At 34.9% G+C, this 17,865-nt stretch overlaps 1 protein-coding gene across 1 annotated transcript; it reads right to left on the bottom strand.

Moving 5' to 3' along the window:
- Positions 1 to 233: 233 nt before the first annotated feature.
- On the bottom strand, positions 234 to 5,955 carry LOC130892367 (uncharacterized). Its single transcript, XM_057797760.1, has 5 exons — positions 4,801 to 5,955; positions 4,383 to 4,514; positions 4,020 to 4,230; positions 2,533 to 3,917; positions 234 to 272 (listed from the first exon to the last, which is right to left on the bottom strand). The coding sequence occupies exons 1-5, from the start codon at positions 5,299 to 5,301 to the stop codon at positions 234 to 236; spliced, it is 2,268 nt and encodes a 755-aa protein (XP_057653743.1). The 5' UTR covers positions 5,302 to 5,955.
- Between the last annotated feature and the right edge of the window lie 11,910 nt (positions 5,956 to 17,865).

The following is a 17,865-nucleotide window of genomic DNA, read 5'->3' as shown; positions in this document are numbered from 1 at the left end:
TAACTTGATCTTAAGACTTTTAGATGCAGATTTTGCTGTTTCTCAATAACATCATAAGAATTACTGAGGCGTATTCATTCTTCTAATATCAATTTTATATTGATTTCATTTTACTTAATTAAAATACGAGAGTAGCTACTTAAATTTTGAGATATGGCAACATTGATGTGAATATATCAAATCAGGTATTGCCATAATAAAGTTTTAATAGTGAATGTACTCAGAATGTATTGTCATACGGGCACGATTTCCATGCCATATTGTAAATCGACCTAAAATAAGTCGAAAATGGAGAATAAAATTTTTCGATATCTTGCTTCGTTTTCGAGATATCGATACTTAAGTTTGAAAAATTTATTTTTATTTAATACTAGCTGACCCGACAGACTTCGTCCTGTCAAAAAGATTTGTAATGTGGCAGTTTTTGTGCCTACGTATTTTAAAAAATTCTCCTGAACAGAACCGTCACCCTGGTGATAGGGCGTTGTGAATAAAAAATAATTAAATAAAACATATATAAGGATTTAAAAGTAAGTAATCGCTTTATTGTTAATCATGTGAATCATAAATAATAATTATTATTATCATTGTAGTGCTTTGTGGTATACGATGTTTTTTGTTTGATTACCTGGCGCATAGATAAACAAATCTGATGGTTTTCCAACACGGGAACAGGCAACATACAATTGACCATGTGAGAAACATGGGTTTTCTAGATTAATACCACAAACACTTAATGATTGCCCCTGGGACTTGTTTATAGTCATAGCAAAAGCAAGCCGCACTGGAAACTGTAGTCGTTTAAACTCAAATGGCACATCAGTCGGAATCATTGGGATGCGCGGTATGAGAACATCTTCTCCTTTATACTTTCCTTTGAGTATAGTTGCTTCTATCACATTGTTTAGTAATTTTTTTATCGCTAACCGTGTACCGTTGCAAAGACGCGGTTGGTTGATATTTCGCAACATTATAACCACCGATCCGACCTTTAATTGAAGATTGTGAGGTGGCAATCCTGGCAAATCCAGCGAGTTTAAAAATTCCGGTGGATAGTTGACTACATCATCTTGATTAGTAGCCGAATCAACTGATTTATATATCCTCAATTCGCCTGTAATTTGTTCTTGAATTTTGAAATTTAATTCATTTACATCTATGTTTTTTTGCAGCCAGTATAGCTCGTTCGCTCAACCAATCATGGTTTCTGTAATTTTGAGAAACATCTGGAAACACCTTCTGAATAAGTTCATCTTTTGATTGAGTTAACTGACAAAAACTTTGAGGAAAGTTAATGCAGCCAGTCAACATGTCTATAGGTAATTTGCCATTACCAATGTCAATGAGTTGTTTAGAGAATATGTTTCCAGATTGGTCATTTTGCAACTCGACACGCATATTCTTGCTTAAATGAAGTACTTTGACATGTTTCCACAAATTGGAGGACTTTAGACATGCATTGAGTTCATCAGCTGGCGTTGATCGTGGAATCACTGGCAATGTTTGACGAAAATCTCCTGCTAATAAAATCATTGCACCACCAAATCGGTTATTATTGCTCCGTAGATCTTTTAAGGTTCTGTCTAAAGCCTCCAAAGATTTTTTATGTGCCATCGTGCATTCATCCCAAACAATCAATTTACATTGCTGCAAAACCTTTGCCATTGCAGAGTTCTTCGAAACGTTACAGGTTGGAGTTTTATTGCTTTGCATATTTAATGGCAATTTTAGTGCTGAATGGGCTGTTCGACCACCTTCAAGCAAAGTTGCTGCGATTCCCGACGAAGCGAGTGCAAGTGCAATTTTATTTTGTGAGCGAATTGTTGCTAATATTAATGAAATCAAAAAAGTTTTTCCTGTACCACCAGGTGCATCTAAGAAGTAAATCCCTCCAGTTTCATCATTTGTTACTTTCATAAGAGTTTCAAATACATACTTCTGTTGTTCATTTAACAGTGGAAGATTTGTTTGAATTAATTCTTTCAAAGCGTTGAGATCATACAGTCTTTCTCGATGCAACTCTTGGTTAAAAGCGTCATGCATTGGACGATTGGGCGCCGTCAGGCCTAATTGAATTAATAGTTTGTTTGACATTATCAAGCACATGTCCTCAATTGAAATCAATGCTTCATTGTAAATTTCTTCACTGATTTGTATATTTGGATTTCCCATTCTATTCCGTATTTGATACAAAATATCATCACACGTATAATCTTTGTACTTGATCCACAAATCAATTGGGTTTGATGGGAAGCATGTAGATATGATTATAGAAAACAATGTTCGTATTTGATGAGCGTGTGATGATATTACAGCATCATTGAGAGTTTGATCCCAATGAGCGTCATTTTCAAGTAATTGCAAACGTTGACAGGCTTCTCTGTAGGATCCACACAATTCACCATCAACAGTTCGTAACTGTTGGAATGATGTTGCGCCACGTACATTGACTAATAGCAGTCGTAAATAAAAACATTCATCATTGCTTGGATGTACTGAATAAATCCGGCCAATCGCATCGGTGGAATATACATCTGTATATCCTGGAACTGGTTTTCCTTGTTTCCGTCGTATAAATCTCCTTGAGGATTGATTCCAGGTATAATATTTTGGCATTTCAGAATATAGCAATGTTTGTGCGAAATCATCGTTTTGGCATGTCTCAAAAAAACTGGTTAATGTAGTAGATGGTGGCTGAGCAGCTCTTTGTACTGCGTTCTGTGTTGTAAAATACACTCTTTGTCCATTTTCTAAATGCACAGCTAAGTGAACAACAGAAGGGTGTCTCTCATGAATAGGAAAAGAAAATATTCGCCAAACTGCTTCATTACTACTGACATAGCGGCCCATTTGGTATTGGGTAACTTCATCATTGGAATTCTCTGCACCAATTCCAATCACAGCCATATCACTCCCTTTGGTTACATATTTGCAAATGTATTTAATTGATTTCACTGAATGGCAAGATTCAACGTTGATGTGTGCTTTGAATGTCTTTGATAAAATGGGTGAATATGGAACAATCCAACGATTATCTATTTCAATATCTTGTTGATTTAATTTGACAATTGTTGATTTTCCATTGTCTGCTGTCGACCTGCGACGATACAATGGATAACCGTCATTACCAGTAATTGTTTCCGATATTAATGTCCGTGGATATCGTTTTGAACATTTACCATCCATCATACACGGTGAATTTTGATTAAGAGTTCCACAGGGACCATGTATCATGTGTTTGATAACTACCTCATGTAATCCAGGATCTACTAGTACATCAGGGATTTCAGCTGATATCACTGCGTCAACTTCATTTGGCCTTATCTTTTCAACCAACCAAATCAAAATGTGTGCATGTGGCAATCCTCGTTTCTGCCACTCCACAGAATACATCCAGCAGCGTGTCTCACCAAACACATTATGTTTTACGATGAAATCCATTAATGATTTCAACTTTTGTCTAAAGACTCTGGCTGTAATATCATGACGATCAATGGGTGATTGCCCAGAGAATAACTCCTGCTTGATTTCTATCCATTGCGGATTGCATGTAAATGTGATGAACAAATCTGCTGTACCATAATGACGAACATACGACATGGCATCTTGAGCATATTCGTGCATATGCCGAGGGCTTCCGATGTATGTTGCTGGAAGAATAGTCATCCGACCGACATTCTGTGCATTTCCATCAGTATTAATCGCATCTCGAAGGTGAATATACTCTTCAGATCGGAGTTTGGTTTGATTCAACCTGATGAATGTTAATCTCTCCGTTTCAATTTTAACATACATGTCAACAACATATTTGTGATATAATCGCCGACATTTCAATATGTGATTATCTTCATTTTCCCGAATCATTAGGCGGTATGAATAATAGTTCATTGAACTGACTTTTTTGTTGGTTTCAGAACCTGTAAATAGATTTTGTTTTAATAACATTCAAATATAAAATTAAAATACATAATATAATGACTGAAATATTATCGCCATAGCTAAACTAATATTTTAGTTACCTGTAATGGGATTTATCATTTTTGTTGAGAAATCGTAGCCATCTTCACCTTGCCAAAATATAATGGGATATTGCAGTGCATCATATGAGCGGTGTGTTTCCTTTATACGTTGTAATTGATCATTCCGACGATGTAAAACAATATCACGGGATTCCAAGTTTTCTCCAACTACAACGATAGCAACTTCATCAATAGTTGGTGCATAAAACGTCTTGTATGTTGACCTGCAGGTGTTTTATCAGCTCTGATTACAATTTTGTGATTATCGGATGGCATCAGATCCAGGGCAGTTTTAAACAATATAATCAATTGATTGTGTTGATGAAATAAAGTTTGTAATTGTTCTATAATAGATCTCTTTACTAAATTGTTATGTGCACAACGCAGATCAATTTCTTGTGGTGAATTGCCCATAAAATAAATTTGCAGGAATTTGTTGTCGCTATCTGACACTGGTAACAGTGAACCTGCTCTGTGATATATTTGCCCTTGTATCTGTAAATAAGAAAAATATTATGGTGTGGTATAAATTAATGGATTGTCAGTGACCAAACTTAAATAATATTTGATCTTAAAAAGTATATATTTAGTTTTAACTAATATCTATCAAATATATAAAATATAATAAAAGTGTCACTGAAACTGAATCACCATATAATATGATGACTAAGTGATATATTTCGTAATGATTAAGAAATTGAAGATAAGTGACACATCTTAACTTTCGTGACAGAAAATTTTGTTCGCTAAAATAATTATGAGTAACTGCTATAATACATACCTTGAAAGTTGGCATAAAATTTTCCCGAACTACATTTGTTGCCCCAAATGAAGTCATTTGAAAGCAATTGTTATATTGTTGGATATGTGTCAAAAAGTGTATAGAATCTGTTCCTATTCCTGAAACCAATGAGTACAATGGTTCTGGTGGTGGATCCAATGGTATCAATTTCACTTTACCATTTGCGCAACACAATCCATTGGCTTCGTTTTTGTATTTTAATGCCTTACAGTGTGAGCAAACCGAGTTCATAGAACCAATAACAACACATTGGTAGTTACTGTAGTCAATTGACACATCGTAACTGAAAGCAGCTCGATTCAAACTTGCGCGATTATTAGTTGAATGTCGCGCTCGCGCTTCACGCGTTTGTGATATCCGAATTCTTTCACGTTCATTTCCGTCGTCACGTTCTTGTGCAGTACGATTAGATCGGTAATTAGCTTGGTTTGTAGCATTTCTGGTTCTTCTACCTAAATTGCTTCGTCTTATAGGAGGCATATCAAATATACATTATTTTTTCACTAATCACGAACTAATCAAACACTAACTAACTAAACACTCTGCAAAAAACACGATATACGAATTTGTTTCGTGTATCAGTTGACAAAAGCAAACTCAGTAGATTAGGTAACAGACAACTTTTTTTTTTTTAATTTGATATGACTTGAAGTCAAATCCTTTTAAGCCGTACGAATTGTTTTTTTTAGCCGTACGAATTGTTTTTGTTTGGATATTAAAAATAATAAAACACTGTTGCTAACGCGATTTTTGTTTGACTGATGTAATGACGTGGAAACTGCTGCATTTTATCTCGCGTGCCGAAACTAATACAAAAGAAACGCGAGTTTCGGAACGCGACATTAAACTCCTCCAACTATGTATTCTGTGCTCCAACGCACACACACACATTGTTTTGATAGATATGATCTTTGACGTTAGGAACACACCTACATTGCTTAGACAACAGTGAGTGCTCAAATTGACTACGTTTTAGTTACAAATCATTTGTATGGGAAAAAGAAAAGAGCTATTTTTAGGAATTTTCCAGCAATAATTCTAATTTTTCTCGCCGTAAAAACCATCCTTGAACTTCAACGAACATTTTAAAAAAAGATTTGGCCAAATTGGTCCAGGCGTTGTTGAGTTATGCGCTTACCCACACATTTTGCGATTCATTTTTATATTATAGATTTGTTTATATTAACCTAACCTAACCTAACCTAAACTAAACTAACTTAACCTAATCTTCTCGTGGTGCACTTTAAGTGTAAAAAGTTCAAAAATCGAGAATTTTTTACAGCCAAAATTGCCTAAAAAAAATTCTCTTCGCGTGAGGATTATTTCAGTTTTATTATTATTATTTTTGTTCTTATGGGGGGCTTCGCCAAATCAGGGAAACCAGGTGCAGAAGATTCTTCACGACAATGCGAGCTATAACACATCAGTTCAAAAAAGAAGATTTTTGAACAGTCAAACCATCGAATTAATGAGTAATATGCCGTACAGTTCTCATTTATATATAAATAAATAATAAATTGCGAGGTCAGCGTTTTTTTACACCTGAAGAAGCGATCGATGCGTTCAAATCACATGTTTTGGAGATACCTCAATCGGAATGGAAAAAAATGCCTCGACAATTGGTTCAAATGCACGCAAAAGTGTATTGATATCAATGAAGAATATTTTGATAAACAATTATAAATATTTGTTTCTAATTTTCTAACTCGAAAATAAAACCTCAGTAAGTTATTTAAGAAGCAACAGCATAAATAAAAGCAATGTTATCAGCTGCTCTTGGTGTTAGTTAATCAAGTTTCCAATTCTATTCAATGGAAAATGGGAATAAGATTACTCTTCAGAAGAAAAGGACTAAAAAAAGACAATATGTATTTTCAATAAGACAGCGTTGTACAAAATATTATGGACACCTTACGAGAATAACATTCGATTGTTTCTAGCTTTGACACGATCTGTCCCATAAATTAAACATTCGAATAATCAACAATAATTTTTTTCTTTATCTACTACAAATATCTGCACGCGAGTCCAAAGCATAAAGACGAAATTAAATTAAACAAGGTTTATGAATATTGTAGGTTATTGCGAGGTTGTCATCTTGTGTTAAGCTCTGGAAACTAGTTCTGCGATACTCTTCTACTACTACGGGTTCAATTGTTTTCCATGATTTGAGCGCTATTGCTTACGGTAACCTTATGTTAATAGAGACAGTATATCAGTTGAGCGTTACGTTGATCCCAGTACCAAAAATAATTTTACGGCTTTTTTCAGACGTCAACAAAATTATACAAAAGTATGATTATTTTTTTGATATTAAAAAGGTTTCAATAATGTCTATTCTTTTTTCATTTATAATACACGTCAAAATTGTGCGATGTGAATCTTTTAGTGCCACTTTGAAGACCCCGGTATCAACCAAAAGATCTTCCGAATGTATTTATAGTCGAAGTAATTCATCATGTCATTTATCTCTCTCAGTGCATTACAGTTTCTCCAATATATACCAATTAAATCTAATAAACAGTCATTCATCAGGAGCTACATAAATTCCCACCGCAAACAAATAGATTTTATTTTAGTCCCTTCCCTTCACTTTCAGTGAAAAAGCGAAGCTAAATACATAATGCGTTCTAATCTAGATGGAATTACTCAAAAAAATTGTTAAACATGTGAAATAATGAAAAAATTCATCTAGCTTTATATCTCGTTTTGTGATCTAAAGTTTATTTTAATTCATGAGAGAGTACTAAAATAATTATGAATACTAATATTATTTGATTGATTTGTATTAAATAACTATACTTTACGATGATGGTCCCATAAGTACCTGGCCTGACCCAGAGATGGCAGTAGTTGCTTGAAAATATCACTGTATTTGAAAGTACACAATCTATACAACATATGTTTCAAGTTTGAAGACGCCACGTTGTTTGAAATTTGTTTTGCAACCATCAATAATTAAGATTCTCAGTAAATTTGTGAACATGGAAAAATTGGTCATCTTCATGTGATAAAATACTTTTTTAGACGATACCATCTGAAAGTTGTTCGTTCTGTATGGATTTACATACCGAAAGTTGCGTTTTGAGTGTTCCATGTAGTGAAAGTAACAGTTCCGTACTGCAAGATACTTTCGGGACGCTCTAAAGTGACTCGAGCCATCTCAAGTTTGACAGTTGACAGTTTCACTTCGATGATTTTGCATAACCTTAAATTTTTAATTTTCTGTAATTGTTTGTTTTATCCGAAGTTTTGTCTAAATTAATGATTAACAATGAAAGATCAGCGATGAAGAGTTACTGGAATCCACGCCACCTGATCTCACCGAAGAAAGCAATGCGGCCGTTCTTAATTAGTTGCCGGATAAATCTCGTGCAAGGTACGAAAAACAGTATGAGCTCTTTCTGAATTGGTGTCACCAGAAAAAATTATAAATAAAATGTTTATAATTCTCTATTATTTATTTTCTTTCCTCAATTGAAAAAGTTTTGGATCTTATGCGTCGTCTAAAAAATGTTGTGTACGCCGCGGATCGTCTGTTTTCAGACTTGTCCAACAAAGTAGCACTTTCAGTACTTGACATACAAATAACTATTAGTCGAAAGGGCTTCGCCCAACCAGTATAAAGGCTGAACTTGATTCTACTCTGAGTGAGACTACTACTTCATTAACAACAGTGAAATATTGGGTAGCATAGTTTAAACGAGGTCGTACGACCGGTGAGGACCAGCATCACAGTTGTCGACCAAATAAGGTGACGACTCCAAAAATGTTGAAGAAAATTCACAAAGGCTTACTGGATGATCGTCGACTGAAAGTGTGCGAGCTAGCAGACATTGTAGGCATTTCAAAAAGTGCGGTACATCGCATATTAACTAAAAATTTGAACATGAGATGGATGCCGCGTTTGCTCACAAAAACAGCGTCGTGAAGATGTTTCTATCGGTGGCCATTAGTGTTTGGCAATGTTTCACAAAAATAAAGCCGATTTTTTGCCGTTTAATAACCATGGATGAACCGCAGAAACAATAAAAACTTAAAAAGAAGAACCTGAACCAAAGAAGAATATAAAGACCGTTTCATCTGCAGGCACAGTCATGGCGTCGGTGTTTTGGGAAGCACGTAGGATAAATTTCGTTGTCTATCTCAAAAAAGGAAAAACGGCGAGTATTATGGGAACTAATTGCAACGTTTCAGTGAGAAAATCAAGCAAAAACGGACGCATTTGGCTTAGAAGAAAATGTTGTTTTATCAAGACAATGCACCAGCTCACACATCCGTTATTGCAATGGCCATAATTAATAAATGCTACCTCATGCACTCTATTCGCCAGATTTAGCCTTCTCAGATTATTTTCTGTTCCCAGTTTTGAAAAAATGACTCGATGGTAAAAAATTTTTCAACAATGAAGAGGTGATGTCTGTAGTTAATGGCTATTTTGAGGAGCTTGACGATTCTTATTATAAAAAGAGTATCGAACTTATTGAACATCGCAGGGAAAAGTATATGGAGCTAAAAGAGAAATAAAAATATTTTTGTCTGTGAACATCCTCGTATAATGTTAGATTCTAAAAAGAAGTGTAGTCTATCTAGGTTATGTTTGATTGCACTACTTTAATTACGAATGACGATCTAAAAGTGACGAATGTTTATATTTACGAAGTCTCCTTCTCAGTTCAGGATTCCCAATAATTTTGGTTCAGGACTTTTGTTTATCTTTCAGTAACTCGTACCAGATCTTTTTTCTTTCGATCACTGCTTACACTTCGGGAATTTTATTTATCTCGTTACTAGTAATTGACTTTTATGATTCTCGTCCCGGTATTTGCTTAATATTTTTATTAACTAACTCCACACGTTAAGAATCTTTTTGGTAACTCACACGTTCCGGATTTTTATTTATGTTTCGGTAACTCGTAACTGACTTTATCATTCTCGACCCGTATTTTTTCGTAACTAACTCGTTTAAGTTCATTCGGTCACAACTCACACTTTTTTGTTTTCTTTTGGTAACTCTTCCACAACCTTTTTCCCCGCCTTTTATAGTCTTTTCAACGATCGTTGTTTTTTTTTATAATTGTGTTCTTCTACGATGTCTGTTCTTTTATAATACTCCGAGTAATTACAAGGCTAGATTTTTGACAATATAGGATTCAACGTTAATTTCTAGATGGCGACCACGCCATGTGCCGTCGCAAATAATAATAAAAGTACATATTTCTCCGAATCACTATCTCAATAAAACGATAATCCTTCAACCCTTCGAACCCTATCTTCTTTTGGGAATTTCCAAAGCACAGGAATCCAGGCTATGGGTTTTGATTCGAGAAGAAAGTCATTATCTCTCGGGGCGGCAAAGTGGGCAGTACTCGAACGCCTAGATCTCTGCGGAGCTACGCTGCTTCTAGAGTTTCGACACGCGCGACTTGATATAGTCTTACGTTTTGTATATATTCTTGTGTATTTTGTTTTGTTGATGTATATATAGTAAGTTTAAGCAGTTATTGAACTTTGTTTCTTTTTACATTTTCACTATCCTTAACCCTAAGACTAGCGTTCGTAGATTATACGTAATTGTGTTATTTTTAAAAGATTATATGATTATGTTTATAAATCATCTTTATTTCAGGTTTCTTCTGTCATAAAATTAGTTTTTATAAATTTCTGAAAGACACAAAAAACTTGACGCTTTGACTACTTTCAGTCTTTATCAAAATATTTTGATACAGAAGAGACCTTTGGATAAGGTGTGTTAAATATATCAAAATAAATGATTTCTACTATTCACCTCAGAAATAATTTCGAAATTAAATATCTCGAAAATGTATTCTGCCTATCTTCAAAGAAGAAAACAACTACTTTCCTGGCTAATGCCTAGACGAATATTGAATTACATCTCCTCTGAAGGGCATGATGTCAATCGACCTTTTTTTCGGTCTTAACATCCCCATTGGGGGTAGAATATATTTTCGAAATTTTAAATTTCGTAATTATTTCGAGCATGAATAGTAGAAATAATTTATTTTGATATATTTGGGATATCTTATTCAACATCGAAAGGTCTCTTCTGTATCAAAATATTTCGATAAAGATTGAATGTAGTTGAAACGTCAAGTTTTTATCTGTAACCACTGACTAGTTTCGACATTATTACGTCTCATCAGAGTGGTATAACAAACTTTTGTTCGGGCTTGAGACCCAAACTGAAGACAACGTCAAAGGGCGCGCCTATTTGGTTCATGTAGTTAAACATTTCCCAACGAACGCTAACTGACGCAATCCTCACTTCCAACTGCGAACCACTTGTCAGGTAGAAATCTAGCATTAGACGTAATAAATTCGAAACTAGTCAGTGGTTACAAACGTCTCCTTGCAACTGGGAGCCATTGGGGATGTTAATATCGACAAAAAGGTCGATTGACAAAGATATATATAATTCAATTTTCGTCGAGGCATTAGCCAGGAAAGTAGTTGATTTCCCCTTTGAAGAACGGCAGAATACACTTTCGAAATATATATATATATTACATTACGAAGCGATGAGTCTATTAAATATCTAACTAAATTAGTAAAACAGTAGCATTAAAATCGTGTGTGTGTTCACGATATGTGACGTATTACTGTCAGTTTGTTAAATAAACACAAGTCCATTAGATTTTGTTCCACCACACATGTCACGATCGCGATGTTATGAATGGACCACCCAGAATTAGCCGAAAAGTTTTTTTTACGTTCCCTCTCACCTTCTTTCCTAGCGCCCGGCGTCCCGAATACTGAAAAATAAACATCCTATACCATTACAAAGATATTAGGTATATATTCCCATGCAGCATTAAAATATCGTTACGAGGGTGACTCTATATATTTTTAAAATACAAAAAAAACTACGAGTGTTAACGTATCAACAAAACTTCAAAGATTGCAGCCAAAAAATTGATGAATAGCTTCATCTTTCGTCTGTACTATAGTAGCAACGTCTCAAATGTAGCTAGGAGCTTACTATTTAACTCGTTAAAGCTTAAGGGGTTGTTAATGACACTCAAACTAAACTGAAGTGTTTGCTTCCTCAGATTCTCATTCCCACGTGACTCCCGAAAGCTTATACGTGTTTCTGATCGCTACAGATAAATAAATATCAATGAAGAAATAACACACAAAAAAGAAATAAAAATCAAAAGTTCTTGTAGATCATGTGTTAAATTTCCACGCGACTTTCGAAAATCAGCTGATAGGTGATCTACTGAACTTGGGTTATAATTTCCGAAAGGTCTTAATCTTTTCAAACTAGTGCAGTTAGAGTTATTAATGCCTAAGGGTCGTTAACGACCCTCAACAAACTACAAGAACGTGTTTGCTTCCTCGGATTCTCACTCCCGCGCGACTCCCGAAAGCGTACCTGGCCCAACATAGAAAATTTTGGCCAGTGCAATAGCGGATGTGTGAGCTGGTGCATTGTCTTGACGAAACAGCACTTTCTTCATAGCCGTTTTTGATTGATTTCTTCGTTCAAATGTTGCAATAAGTTCGCATAATACTCGCCGCTGATAGTTTATCCTTTTTCGAGATAGTCAATGAAAATTATACCACGAGCATCCCAACCAACCGATGCAATGAAACGATCTTTGCCTTTTTTGGGCCCTTGGACTCGTGCACTTTCGGACGACGATCATCCAGTACCGCTTTTTGGATTTTCATCATCATTTCTGAAGTTGTCGCCTCATTTGGTCGATCACTGCGATTTTGGTCTTTGCAGGTCTCACGGCCTCGTTCAATCTCTGATACCCAATGTTTTACAGTTGTAAACGAAGCAGCAGTCGACGATCCAGAGTAGAATCTAGTTTAGCTTTTATATTGGTTGGACTAAGGCCTTTCAAAAGCCTTTTAAAAGTATTGTATGTGTATGTGAAAGAAAGACTTCGAAGGAATGTGGCTGATTGGTTAGCTGATGGATCCTACATGCCATCAATGTTCGTTTTCCCATAAAAAAGGATGAAGGATGAATGAGGGTATACTAACGGCAAGATTCAAAGAATTCATTCTGTTTTCAAGAGCATCTCCAGATAATCCTGTATTGCTCTTACTTGACAGGCATGCCAGTCGCTTAACAAATTCAGAAAATGTTGATTTGGCATGAGAGCAAGCATATCCTGTCATTTCCGCCGCATTGCACTCACTGCTTTCAGCCCTTAGAAGTGGGATTCATGAAGCCTCTCTCTACTTATTATACAGAAGCTGTAACCAATTGACTAAAGATGAATAAATAAGTGGCTTTAGAAGCTTTTTCACAAAACTGCTACACTGTCAACACCTTACAATGTGTATGCATCTGTCCTTTAAATCGGAATCGTTTCCCAGTAGCATTTTTTGGTGATTTCTACAACTGATATCGCATTAAATAACAGTGAAACAGACGATGAAAGGCTGGGTTAACGAATCTCAGCCACCTATTACCAGTGGACCATCTCAGTTACGTGAAACAAAGTTGCAAGAAGTGATTGATGACGAACCCACTTCACGAGCTACTCAGTACTCTGCAGTAGTCAAGGAATTCATCATAATCGAGCCTTAGCTGTCTACTTCGGTGGATGTGCCTCAGACGTCAGATTTACCAGGCACAATATTCAGAGATGTAAGTATCGTTTTCTCCATCATTACTGGCAACTGATAATACTGTAAAAAATTTTCCATCGGAAGAACTACTAATCCAAGCATTAGCTGCAGAAGCCAATCCACCTATAACCGACCGGAATAAAGAAGAAGTTCTTGTTAGTTTAAAAACGATAATGCCGTTTCCGAAAACATCTGCCCATAAAATAATATGACATATCAAGCAACTGAAGCAAAGAGAGTGAAGAAGAATCTTAATCTGGAAACTGGAGAGAAGACTAATGAAGGAACAAAGACGAAAAAACAACACAAAAGAAGGGAAAAACAAAGTGCTTCTATTGCTCTCATCTTTTTTCCTAATCGAACGAAGGTTGGGTGCAATGCCCCATTTGTCTCCTCTGGGCAGATTGTAGTTGCACCGAAGTTGACGTCGACGATAAGAACACGAGTTTTGTATGTGAAAGGTGTTCTTCAGATTAGACTGTGAATTTCCGTCAATATTGCCCTTTAACGCGGTCCATTTTACCTTTCTGTGCATGCAAAATGGAATTTATGATTTAATTAAAGAGTGATTTATAAAAAAATGTAGACTGATTACTAATAGGTATATTCCATGAAAAGTTCCTAGAATAATGATATATTTCTGGTAATTTTATACTTTCGTGGTTCCCTCGCTTTTTGGTTCTAGAAAATCGAAAAATCATCCGATTTCGATGAATTTTTGCTTAAATCTTCGTTTTTATGTCGGATTTATGAGAAAAAATATTGGAATAAAAAAAATGAGAACTTATATTGGTTAGGCTAGGTCAGGTAAGGTTAGGTTAGGTTAGGTTAAGGGGGTTATGTTAGGTTAGGTTAGGTTAGGTCTCTGCCACACCAGTAACTACAATAAGATCATTAACTGGTGCATAGAGCATGTCAACCCATACACCCACCACAGATATGTTCGATATCAGATAAAAATAAAGGGAGTAATAAAGAGGAAAAGCCCAAACAACAGAAAGAGGACCTACCTAGACGTCGATAAGTACGTAGAAATGTTGAAAAAGAGCAATCGAACGTACGATAGCAAACAGACTAGCGGAGGAGATTGAGGGCAAAAATCTTCTATCTCCCCACCAGCATGGCTTCCGACCCAAAAGATGTACGGTGTCGGCAATAAAGGAATTAAAGGGAGTCGTAAAAGATACAGGCCACAAGTGGGGAGTAATTGTGGCTGTGGACATTAAGAACGCTTTCAATACCGCTAAATGGTATAAAATAGTCAAGGCATTTGAGGATAAAGAAATAAGCCCAAATCTAACTAGATATATCAATAACTACTGAAGCGGCAGTGGTTTAGTGGTCCCACACAAACTCACAGCATTGCACCCGCCCGTTGTGAGGACGGCATTAGCTTCCACCCCCCTCCACTGGGCCAAAAAAAAGGTTAAGTACGATTAGGTTAGGGGGGTGTGCTAAAAATTCAGAACAAATGTTCACATTTGGTCTGCTTTTCAAACAGACCCTCCCCCGCTCCTCGACCAACTCCAAATTCTCTTTAATAGTCAACCTTAGTAAGGTACCATTTTTTTAACGGTGAAAATTTTTAATTTTTCAAAGTTAATTTTTAATCTTGTACACTTGATTACAATAAGTGATTTTAAGAATGTTTTTGTCCATATAACTTTAATGATTTTAATAGTTTTAAGTGAAATTATTATTAGGGACTTATTGAACCGCCATATAGAGCTAGCAGTAAATAAGAAAATCCCTTATTATAAGCTTTAACGGGCTTTTCATAAAGAGAGCTATTGACACTCTCATTTAAGGTTGTTTTTATTTCTAGCCTACAAATAGGTGTTGTGTGAGTGTTTACTTTTTTTCATAATTTATTTATTCCTGATAATGGAAGAAGTATTGGAAACCATAATTTTGGCAGGTGGAAATGATGATGAGATGTGATGAGAGTTTGTGATATTATAATAAACATAAAGAAATTCTGAATTATTTCCGCTTTAGAAGGGAACATTTAGAATTCACCTAAGAATTCCAGAAATAGTTATTTCAGGGTTGGTGATCGTGTAGATGGTAAGTAGTAGTTACCCCCTCATCCCATTTTTGACCCTAGGACCTGGCTGGGACCTATTTCATAAACCACTCAAATTTTAGTCCAATACGAATTTTATTTTAGATAAAAATTGAAGAAAAATGTTAAAAACAATATTTGATTATAGTACAATATTTTAATTATTATTATTATCTGTATTATTATTATTTTAAATCAATCACTGTTTCTAAATAAATGCACACCTTGACATGACTAGGGAATTTTCTAATCTGGTCAGGGAAAGTCAGGGAATTAAAAAAAATCTGTGAACACCCTTAATATTTATTTTAGGTTTAACAGCATTGTGCATTCTTTTAAGAAGCACGGTTAAGTGAACTGAGGAAGATGTTTGGAAGATCAACACAATCAATATCACAAACTATTAAAACCACATCCTTGCACAAAGAGGAAATGTTCTTACAAAATTTAAACAATTTGAATTGGTTAACCCAAGAAAAAATGAGTATGTATGCAGAAGTAAGTCCATCTATACTGATCGCAAACTGACAATTAAAATTTATTCAATTATAAGCGATTGTAAGTGACATCTGTGAATAAATATGAGGGGGCTGGTGCCAAAGTGTAAAATCTCCAAATTTTAATAAAAATCCGATAGATGTCCTACCTGATTTATTTTTTAGCCTAGATTTAAAACTAACCATCATTCCATAGCAAAACTATAATCTCCAATGTATTTTATGCAAATGAAACATTGGACTTAGTTCCATAAGGTACTTCCTATAACAAATGGCTCAATGATTTTTGTTCTGATAACAAAAAACAAAAAATAGTTTAAACTATGAGCTAAGCAAAATATATATTTTAAATTGTAGATTGTATATATTTAGATTGATTAGGTTGTTTGTAATAAATTCCCTGAGCAGAATCATCTTCGAAAGTAAATCTTAATCTTGTTTTCTTTTCCATCGCGCGAAAATGGAAAAATACTGCTTTCTTTATTCCTACATAGCTTAAGTCTAGCAGTAACTTTAATGGAATTTCTGTTATTTAAATTTATGTTGCGCTTGCGTATGTCAATATAATATGCCGGATTTATTACTGCTAGTACTATATCGCAGTTCAATAAGTCCCTATTATTTCTAATTGTAAAAACATGATAAATCAACATTTCTCTATAAGTTTGATTTCAAAATTTGTTCATTTTTTTTGTGGAGATTATGAAAAAAAATATAACAGCTTTATTTGATTATTTGGAATAAAGTTATCAACAATTATAAGTACGTGAATGCAGGGCCGGATTAAGATTTATAAGGCCCGGGGCTAAAATAATGACGGGGCCTCCTTAAGGAATTCAAAAACCCGGAAAAATTCACAAAATAATATCAATACGTTAGATTTGTGGTATCAACACATCAAAAAATACAGAATGATTTCCAAATGATGGGGCCCTTTTGGACCTGGGGCCCGGGGCTATAGCCCCCCCAAGCCCCTAGCTTATTCCGGCCCTGCGTGAATGAGTGCATTTTCATGAACATTTAAAGCCCTGCTACCAATATAAGTTTTCATTTTTTCATATTCTCATAATTTTTTTCGTAAATCCGCCGTAAAAACGAAGATTTTACAAAAAAATTCATCGAAATCGGAAGATTTTTACGATTTATTAGAGCCAAAAAACGAGGGGACCGCGAAAGTATAAAATTACCATATTTTTTCGATTACCATTAGTTTTTTCTTAAATACACCATGCTACCTTCAGGGAGGAATTTAAAAAATATGAAATTGGGGAAAATCTTGGAAAGACGGTGGGTAGATCTTCATCATATCGTTGCGAACCAAATCCGATTGAACTAGTATGGGTACATATAAAGGGAGAAGTTTCGAGAACAAATAATTCTTTTGGAATTAAAGATAAAAGAGAAAAAGAAGCTTCTCATTGTAAATATTACCCCTCCATAAATAAGTATTTATTATATTTATACCTACAAATGTTATTTCATACGAAAATATTCGAGGTATAACTTCCAAAAATCTTTTAGATTTTTAGATACTATTTAGAAGTAATACAATTATAGATTAGGAATGCTTCATTATTTTAATACTCTCACATTTATGAAATTAGTGAAATTTGCCTTTTTTCAAATAAAATTTGTATTAAAATCAAACAATTTGGCACAAACTACATGAAATATTTGCAAATAATGACACGACGTATTTACAAAATGATATTAAAAATAAATTAAATTGTACATTTGGAAACAACGCCGATCTGAAATATAATCTAACGTAATCTTATCCTTAATTTCTTCAATTATACTCCTAGCTTCCTGAAAATGGGCGGTCGTTATACGTTTTCATAACTCCGATTGGTTGCGAACCCATCCTATACA

The sequence above is a fragment of the Diorhabda carinulata genome, chromosome 4 (genome assembly GCF_026250575.1).
Source record: "Diorhabda carinulata isolate Delta chromosome 4, icDioCari1.1, whole genome shotgun sequence".
Taxonomy (NCBI): domain Eukaryota; kingdom Metazoa; phylum Arthropoda; class Insecta; order Coleoptera; family Chrysomelidae; genus Diorhabda; species Diorhabda carinulata.
The sequence above is the reverse complement of the archived record's forward strand: the minus strand, read 5'-3'. Positions and strand labels throughout refer to the sequence as shown.